This window comes from Hemiscyllium ocellatum, chromosome 1 (genome assembly GCF_020745735.1).
Source record: "Hemiscyllium ocellatum isolate sHemOce1 chromosome 1, sHemOce1.pat.X.cur, whole genome shotgun sequence".
In the NCBI taxonomy this organism is placed as follows: Eukaryota; Metazoa; Chordata; class Chondrichthyes; order Orectolobiformes; family Hemiscylliidae; genus Hemiscyllium; species Hemiscyllium ocellatum.
The window spans coordinates 52,816,651-52,826,483 of record NC_083401.1 but is presented as its reverse complement, the minus strand read 5'-3'; the positions used below and the strand labels follow the sequence as shown (position 1 = coordinate 52,826,483).

At 40.8% G+C, this 9,833-nt stretch overlaps 1 protein-coding gene across 2 annotated transcripts in view; it reads left to right on the top strand.

Moving 5' to 3' along the window:
• The first annotated feature begins 2,435 nt into the window (after positions 1–2,435).
• Positions 2,436–9,833, top strand: part of galt (galactose-1-phosphate uridylyltransferase) — a 77,965-nt gene continuing 70,567 nt past the window's right edge. Inside the window, exons 1-2 of one of the 2 annotated variants that reach the window (XM_060829285.1) lie at positions 2,436–2,459; positions 8,292–8,461. In XM_060829285.1, the coding sequence (XP_060685268.1) occupies positions 8,354–8,461 (108 nt within the window). In that variant the 5' untranslated portion in view covers positions 2,436–2,459; positions 8,292–8,353. The other variant, XM_060829277.1, reaches the window with a different exon arrangement.

Below are 9,833 nucleotides of genomic sequence, written 5' to 3'. Positions count from 1 at the left end.
ACCCTCTGCATGAAAAGTTGCCCCTTAGGTTTCTTTTATATCTTTCCCCTCTTACCCTAAACCTATGCCCTCTAGTTCTGGACTCCCGACCCCAGGGAAAAGACTTTGCCTATTTACCCAATCCATGCCCCTCATAATTTTGTAAACCTCTATCAGGTCACCCCTCAGCCTCCGACACTCCAGGGAAAACAGCCCCAGTCTGTTCAACCTCTCCCTATAGTTCAAATCCTCCAATCCTGGCAACATCCTTGTAAATCTTTTCTGAACCCTTTCAAGTTTCACAACATCTTTCCGATAGGAAGGAGACCAGAATTGCATGCAATATTCCAACAGTGGCCTAACCAGTGTCCTGTACAGCCGCAACATGACCTCCCCAGTTCCTGTACTCAATACTCTGACCAACAAAGGAAAGCATACCAAATGCCTTCTTCACTATATATATCTACCTGCGACTCCACTTTCAAGGAGCTAAGAACCTGCACTCCAGGGTCTCTTTATTCAGCAACACTTCCTAGGAAGTGTATAAGTCCTGCTAAGTTTGCTTCCCCAAAATGCAGCACCTCACATTTATCTGAATTAAACTCCATCTGCCACTTCTCAGCCCATTGGCCCATCTGGTCAAGATTCTGTTGTAAGCTTCGTTGTCCACTACACCTCCAATTTTGGTGTCATCTGCAAACTTACTAACTGTACCTCTTATGCTCACATCCAAATCATTTATGTAAATGACACTCTTTCACGTTAATGCTGATCTCTCTCTGCATCTTCTCGGCAGCTGTAACTTTGTATCCTGTGCTTGGTTGTTAACCCTGGTGGGCTTGTATAGTACGATCTGCCTGTAAAGCACGCAAGACAACACTTTTCATTGTACTACACTACCCACACACTATTCCACATATGTTTGGCAATGTGGGTCTGATGTGCAAGAATCTGGGAGAACTTGTTCAGGACCCAGAGTATGTTATTGGAGATTATATTCAATGGTAATGCTTTAAAAAGGAAATTCATTCTTAAGTGTTTCGTTTGCAGTGATTCTTGGACTTTTCTATTTATAGTTGGCAATGTATTCAAGAGAATGAAAAATGTGGAGAAATATAGAATTCTTGGAGTGAACAAAAACTGTCTAAAACTGATTTTTAAAAAACTGTTCTGTGAGTTGTGGGCCAACATTTATTGCCCATTACTAGTTGCCCTTGAAAAGTTGGTGGTGAACTTCCTTCTTGAACCACTGCAGTCCATCTGCTGTGGGTTGACTCACAATGCCATTGGGGAAGGAATTCCAGGATTTTGGCTCAGTGGCAGTGAAGGAACAGCAATATATTTCCAAGTCAGAATGGTGAGTGGCTTGGAAGGAAACCTGCAGGTGGTGGTGTTCCCATTTTATCTGCTCACCTTGTCCTTCTAGATAGAAATGGGTTTGGAAGGTGCTATCTGAGGATCTTTGGTGAATTTCTACTATCTTGTAGATAGTACACACTGCTGCTACTGAGCATTGGTGGTGGAGGGAGTGGGCATGATGCCAATCAAGCAAGCTGCTTTGTCCCAAACGCTGTCATGCTTCGAGTGTTGTTGGAGCTGCAATCATCCAGGAAAAGTGGGAAGTATTCCAACACGTTCCTGACTTGTGCCTTGTAGATGATGAACAGACATTGGGGAGTCATGTGGCGAGTTACTCGCTACACGATTCCAAGTCTCTGCTAGATTATATATAAAGCTTTGTGTGGACAAAGTAAACTTAATGTTTCTAATAATGTCTCTAATTCTCTAGCGTTATCAATTTCAGGTCAAGGTCAGACAAAGGTAGATTTGGCTACATGTTGGAATGTTTCTTACATTACAACAGTAACAACATTTCAAAAACATTTAATTGACTGTAAAATAGTTTGAGGGATCTTGGGGCTGTGGAACATAAATGAAATACTGTGCATTGTTTTGATTTACATGATGTAGTGATACAATATCGACCACGTGGTAGCTATTTTGTGATTTCACCCACCGAATTTATCTCCTGAACGCTCCGTTGTTACCTGAAAAGTGTCCTATTTATCCCACTATATTCTTTCAAAATCTTAGAAAACCACAATCAAGTAACCTTATCTTTCATTGTAATCCAAATCCTTGAAGCTCTGGTGGTGTTCTGGTGAATCTGCACAGCATGCTTCCGAGGTCAATAAAAACTAAGATGAGTCTCCTGGTGTGGTCAAACCGAGCCTTTGTTCAGCTGTAGTGCATGGAGGGGGAAAAAACAACTTTCAATCTTTTGTTTTTCTCAATTTATGGACACTAACACCCCATTAGCTTTTTTAAAAATATAAATTTGCGACATTTAAATTTTAGTGATCTGCATACTTGAAGAGGACTGGGGAAAAGGCGGGGCGAAGTGAAGGAATATGAACGTTATAGGGTTTAGTTATGGTTGGCCTGATTATTAGGTTGGGGAAAATAAATCATCCTGGAAAGTGAGTTTAAATAGTTTATAATTCAACGCAGACGAGTTCTTTTGCATAATTTTATAGGCAATTGTTACTAGTGTTTGCAATGGAACAGGCGTTTGAGATAGCAGACGATAATGATCTTCCCAGGAACTGACTTCCAGATAATTTGCAGGGGAGGGGTCAGTGATAGAGAACAGGACTCAGGATGGAACCGCAGGTTACCAGCAAGCAGACCTTCGAACCCAATGGTAATTTGCACAAAAAATTACGAATTTTACTCGAAAACTGATGTTGTCCTTGTTGATGTTACAGAAGGACATTATTTCTACTGTGATTTTTTTTTGCGGGACAGGGTTTGGTTGTTTTGTGTGTGCTGAATCCTATTCAATACACTAACTTGGAACTTCTGTTTTCTGGAATGCACATTGCTGCAACAAAGTGTATATACTCACTCCGGACACGCCTAGGTTTTTAATATTTTTGTGTGTGGCAAGTTTCTGGAAGTTGGCAGCCTGGGACTTAGGTTGAAGAAAGTTTCTCCTTAATCCAGTGAAAGAATGATTAAATAAAAAGTGAAAAGTGTGTCAATTCAGAAAGGATGAACTCGATCTCAAATTAGGATTAAAAAGAATGGACTGGGAAGGAGAGATAACTGATAAGGATGTATTCGAAACCTGAGAGAACGATACCCCACATTTTTAAGTTAATTTTCAACGCTTAAACCCTTATTTGGTAGTATCACTTCATTGAAAGGAGTTGTGTACTGAAATAGACATCACTGAATTTTTACAGCAAGTTTGTTGTGAACAATAGTCAGGTAGATGCCTTGCTTACCGAGTATTGGATAGCAGATTTCGAGTTTCTGTATGAATCAGACTATTGTCACTTGAAATTATTCTGGCGTTTGAGCATAACAATGAATGCCATTAGCTTTACTATTACTTTGATAGCAATTTGTAGACATTGTATAATTTGTAACTTTCTGATGTTTAATCATGGGCGATAGTAACAAACTGCTATATATTGTATCTTTTATTCTCACATTCAATCTCCCCAGTACTCTCCCAGAAGTACATACTGGCAAAGTTGCTATTTCACAAAGATCTTGATTCCTGAAGGAAAGATTTAATACTTTTTAAGGGCTATTAATATCGACATGTGTGGTTCTGACCTTGCTGTGGGTCATTGAATGATCCATCTATTTATTTATTGATTGATCTAATGAATTTATTTATTTTATTCCTCAATACATGTGACTGACTCCTGTATAAATATTTAATTGAGCTTTGAATTAGCTTTGTCAGTGAGATGAGATGTTTTACATTTGCTTAGAATTTAGGAATTAGAAATGTACTGACATGTTTTCTTTGTTTCCCTTCCTTCTCTATACCATCTCGTAGTTTTTAAATGATGGTGAACTGGGGGGAAATCCAAAAATACTGATGTTTGTAATGTGTAGTATCAAAAAAAATCAATATGTAATATCAAATACTTCCACTGTTTTACTCATATAGTAATGAATATGCTGGAAGAAACATTTAGCAAGTGCTTGCTATGTGACTGTATTACACAATGGGGCTCAGGAATGGCAAGAATGTATCCATGTCCCATCCCCCATGCCATGTGTCCCTTCCACCTAGTTCATTTGTGTCAGTCTGTTAATACATTTGAAATGTGACATGCTACATACTTTACCTTTTTATAATGTACTTCTCACACACAAATTCTGTATGACTAAGAGTAACTTGAATTTATGTCTATCCCATTAGGTTTTCAACCTAATTCTCCATATCACAGGGTAAATTCAATTTTCCTGAAACAAAGTTAATTTCTCTGTTACTTTTCTTAGATTTTATAGTAAATTCCAAGCCTGCCATCAAGATTCTCCCTCTTATTCAACTCTCAGCATTATCTGCTTATTTTGATGAAAATGCCACCAGAAAGATACCTGGAATCGCTCATTCTTTTTACTCTTGTCTGAATGTGGGTAACAATCCCTAACTATCAGCATATTGTAGTTGTTTGCAGGTAAAAGGACGGCTGGAAAATGAGAAGCCTTCAAAAATGAGACAACGAGAGTCCAGAGATAGTATGCTCTTGTTAATGTGGAGGGCAAAGCTGGTAGGTGGAGGGAACACTGGATGACTAGAAGAATTGAGGCTTTGGTTAAGAAAAAAAATGAACCATATGTCATGTATACAGCAGAGATCAAGTGAATCCTTAGAGTATAAAGGCAGTAGGAGTATACTTAAGAGGGAAATCAGGAAGGCATAAAGGAGACATGAGATAGCTTTGGTAAATAAAGGAGAATTCAAAGGGATTTTATAAATATGTTAAGACAAAAAAGGAACTAGGGACAGAATAGGCAGCCTTGCTCATCTTTAAGGTGCCCTATGTGTGGAACTGCAGGAGACGGGAGAGAAACCAAACAAGTGTTTGCATTGGTGTTTCCTGTGGAAAAGGATATGGAAGATACAGAACATGGGGAAATAAATAGTTACATCCTGAAGAAGGGCTCATGCCCAAAACGTCAATACCCCTGCTCCTTGGATGCTGCCTGACCTGCTGCGCTTTTCCAGCAACACATTTTCAGTTCACATCTTGGAAAATGTCCATATTACAGAGGGGGTGATGCTGGACGTCTTTAAAATGCATAATGGTGAATAAATCCGCAGAACTTGATCAAGTCTACCCTAGAACTTTGCAGGAAGCTGGGGAAGTGATTGCTGGACCTTTTGCTGAGGTATTTGTATCATCTATAACCACAGGTGAAGTGCTGGCACACTCAAGGTTGGCTAATGTGGTGCCATTATTTATGAAAGGTAGTAAGGAAAAGCTAGGAATCTACAGAATTGATGTCAATGGTGGTAAGTGGTTGAAGCAGATTCTGAGAGGCAGGATTTACATGTATTTGGAAAGGCAAGGACTGATTAGGAATAGTCAGCATGATTTTGTGCATGGGAAATTGTGTCTCACTAACTTGATTGTGTTTTGAAGAACTAACAAAGAGGATTGATGAGAGCAGAGCACTGGATGTGATCTATATGGACTTCAGAAAGGTGTTCAACAAGGTTCCGCATGGCAGACTGGTTAGCAAGGAGTACAGGGAGAATTAACCATTTGGATACAGAACTGGTTCAAATGTAGAAGACAGACGGTGGTGCTGCAGGTTTAATTTTTAGACTGGAGGGCGACCAGTGGTGTGCTACAAGGATTGGTGCTGGGTCTACTGCTTTTTTTTCATTTATGTTCATATCCAAATATTTTATATAAGAGATATGGTTAATGGTGTAGTGGACAGAGAAGAAGGTTACCTCAGAGTACAACAGGTTCTTGATCACCTTGATCAGATTGGCAGTGGGCCGAGGAGTGGCAGATGCGGTTTGATTTAGATAAATGTGCAGTGTTGCATTTTGAAAAGGCAACTTGGGGCAGGACTTAGTTCATGGTAAGTTCCTGGGGAGTGTTGCTGAACAAAGAGACCGGCGAGTGCAGGTTCGTAGTTACTTGAAAGTGGAGTTGAAGCCGATAGGATAGTGAAGATGGTATGCTCTCCTTTACTGATCAGTGCATTGAGCATAGGAGTTGGGAAGGCATATTGCGGCTGTACAGGGCATTGGCTTGGCCAATTTTGGAATACTGTATGCAGTTCTGGTCTCCCTGCTGTAGAAAGGTTGTTGTGAAACTTGAAAGGGTTCAGAAATGATTTACAAGGATGTTGCCAGGGATGGAGGGTTTGAGCTATAGGGAGAGGCTGAATAGGTTGGGGCTATTTTCCCTGGAGTGATCTTATAGAGGTTTTATAAAATCATGAGGGGCATGTATAGGTAAATAGACAAGATCTTCCCCCCCGGGGTGAGCATGTCCAAACTAGAAGGCATAGATTGAATGTGAAAAGGGAAGATTCAAAAGGAACTACAGGGCAACTTTTTCACACAGAGGGTGGTGCATTTAAGAAATGAGCTGCCAGAGGAAGTGGTGGGGGATAGTATAAATACAACATTTAAAAGGCATTTGGATGGGTATATAAAGGTTTAGATGGGGATAAAAATAATAAGCACTACTGCAGTTAGGCGTTAGTGTGGGGGTTAAGAAAAAAAAATTTAAAAAAATGAAAAAAAATAGAAAAATCCCCTAAGGGCACTGCTTGTCACAGGCCACTCGGGTGTTTTCCTACTTTTCCTGAGAGAAAAAAAAAGAAAAAAAATATAAAGGTTTAGAGGGATCTGGACCAAGTACAAGCAAATGGGACAAAACTAATTTAGGATATCTGGTCAGCATGGATGTGTTGGACTGAAGGGTCTTGTTTCTGTGCTGTGCCTCTCCATGTCCCTATAACCATTGGTCAAAAGCTTAATTGTGTGAGTCGCATAAATACAGTCTCTATAAAAGCAGGTTCAGAGGCTAGAACTCCTTTAGCAAGTAACTCCTGTCTCATCTACTCAGTGCTTATCTGCTAGTCAGAATATGTTGAAATACTCCCCATTTGCTTGGATGGGTGCAGCTCCAATAAAATTCAAGAAGCTTGACACCATTCAGGACACAACATTGCCTTGATTGATGCACCATCAACCACCTTCTACATTCACTTCCTCTACAAGGTGCTTTCTGCAACTCACCAAGGCTCCCTATTGTGATTTCCATAAGACCATAAGACATAGGAGTGGAAGTAAGGCCATTCGGCCCATCGAGTCCACTCCGCCATTCAATCATGGCTGATGGGCATTTCAACTCCACTTACCAGCATTCTCCCCGTAGCCCTTGTGACATTTCCAAACCAACAACCTTTACCACCCATAAGGAAAGGGACAGCAGATGCATGGAACAATATACAAATGAATGAATCATGAGCAGAAATGTGCCATTTGATCCTTCAAGCCTGCTGTGCCATTCAGTAAGATCATTGCTAATTTGTTTGTTTTAGCACAACCTGCAGTTTCCTTTCCAACCCAAGGCACACACCATCATAACTTGCAAGTAAATCTCTTTTCCTTCACTATGGCTGGGTCAAATTCTATAACTCCCTCCTTAACATTACAGGCATTTAGGGTTGGGCAATAAGTGCAAGCCTAGCCAGTGACACCCAAATATGAAAAATTCTGTTTGTATCAATGCTGTAAACTGAGTAAACACAACCATCCTGCCATGGAACCTCCTGACTTTAACTACTGGACTTTTTACAAGTGTCTGTTTTCATTCATTTATTTACCAGGATATAATTGCAACCTAACCTGTTTTACTGGCATTTCTCTGTGTCTACTTGCTGTGGGTTTTGGCTGTCACTATAGCCTGAGTCCATCACTTCTGTTATCTCCGCTTTTCTCTTAACCCCTCCTCGGCCTCTCTACTTCTCATGCCTCCTTTCTCTCCTTTCTTGGGAACTTTACCCCCAACATTTTCCTAGTCTTTCCTTCCTCTTGCATAAGCCTATATGCTCTTTGTTTGTCTCTCTTTCAAAGGTCCTTTTGTGGGTTTTTTTCACTGTCATCTTTTGAGCAACAATGCCAACTGGCTTATCCTACTTTCTCAGTGACATTCCACCCAACAAACTCACTGGGCTTTAATCATACTAACTTCTCTCTATCCCAGTCATCCTTTCCAGTGTTGACCTTGTGAAATCTGCCTGAGTAATAATTAGTAAATTGGTAATATTTTAATAAACTGTAATTTGGGGAATATAATAATACTACCCAGACTAAATTTTCCATAATGACTACTAGTGAAATGGTAAAAATGGAGCTGGCATTAAAAATAAAATTCTTGCCTAACTAAAAAAGCACTGATCATGCAATAATGAATAGTCAATAAGGAGAAAGTTAATTCTCACCGTTGTTTTCAATTTATTTCTAAATCTAGAACACCAGCACATCCGCTATAACCCTCTCCGCAATGAGTGGATCCTGGTCTCTGCTCATCGGATGAAACGTCCTTGGAAAGGACAGCTTGAGAAACCAGCAGAGGTGAACATTGCTCGACATGATCCAACTAACCCTCTCTGTCCTGGAGCAACGAGGGCGAATGGAGAGGTAATGTTTGGACTGCCTTTCATAACAAGTTTACAATATTGGAATCTGTGTTCGTAGTTAACAAACTTAATTTAACCAAAACAAAAATATATTGCTGCTGAAACTCAGGTCTGGCAGTGCCTGTGGAGAGAAGACAAAGTTAACTATTCATAGAGATGTACAGCATGGAAACAGACCCTTCGGTCCAACCCATCCATGCCGATCAGATGTCCCAACCCAATCTAGTCCCACCTGCCAGCACCATATCCCTCCAAATCCTTTCTATTCATAGACCCATCCAAATGCCTCATAATATTTGCAATTGGACCAGCCTCCACCACGTCCTCTGGCAGCTCATTCCATATCTGTACCACCTTTTGTGTGAAAACATTGCCCCTTAGGTCTCTTTTATATCTTTCCCCTCTCACTCTAAACCTATGCCCTCTAGATTAGATTACTTAGTGTGGAAACAGGCCCTTCAGCCCAACACGTCCACACCGACCCTCCGAAGCGCAACCCAACCAGACCCATTCCCCTACATTTACCCCTGCACCTAACACTATGGGCAATTTAGCATGGCCAATTCACCTAACCTGCACATTTTTGGACTGTGGGAAGAAACCGGAGCACCCGGAGGAAACCCACGCAGACACGGGAAGAATGTGCAAACTCCACACAGTCGCCTGAGGCAGGATTTGAACCCGGGTCTCTGGCGCTGTGATGCAACAGTGCTAACCACCGTGCTGCCTGCTAGTTCTGGACTCCCCAACCCCAGGGAAAAGATTTTATCTACTTACCCTATCCATGCCCCTCATAATTTGTAAACCTCTACAAGATCACTCCTCAGCCTCCGACGCTCCAGGGAAAACAACCCCAGCCTGTTCAGCCTCTCCCTATAGCTCAAATCCTCCAACACTGGCAACATCCTTGTAAATCTTTTCTGAACCCTTTCAAGTTTCACAACACCTTTCCGATAGGAAGGAGACCAGAATTGCATGCTGTATTCCAACAGTGGCCTAACCAATGTCCTGTACAGCCACAACTTGACCTCCCAACACCTGTACTCAATACTCTGACCAATAAATAAATAAAAACATACCAAACTCCTTCTTCACTATCCTATCTACCTGCGACTCCACTTTCAAGGAGCTATGAACCTGCAACCAAATCCAGTGATTCATCATCACCACATTGTCTTCATCGGATTCCAAACTTTAAATCTGCTTTCTTCTCACAGACACTGCCAGAGTTTTGCCAGCAATTTCTGGTTATGTTTCTGATCTCCAGCATCCACAGTTCTTTATTTTAGTTTAATTCAATCAAACCATAGTACTCAACATATTTTTAAATGTTTGCCAAGTTCGGGTTCTCGTTATAATGTTGAATTATCTCT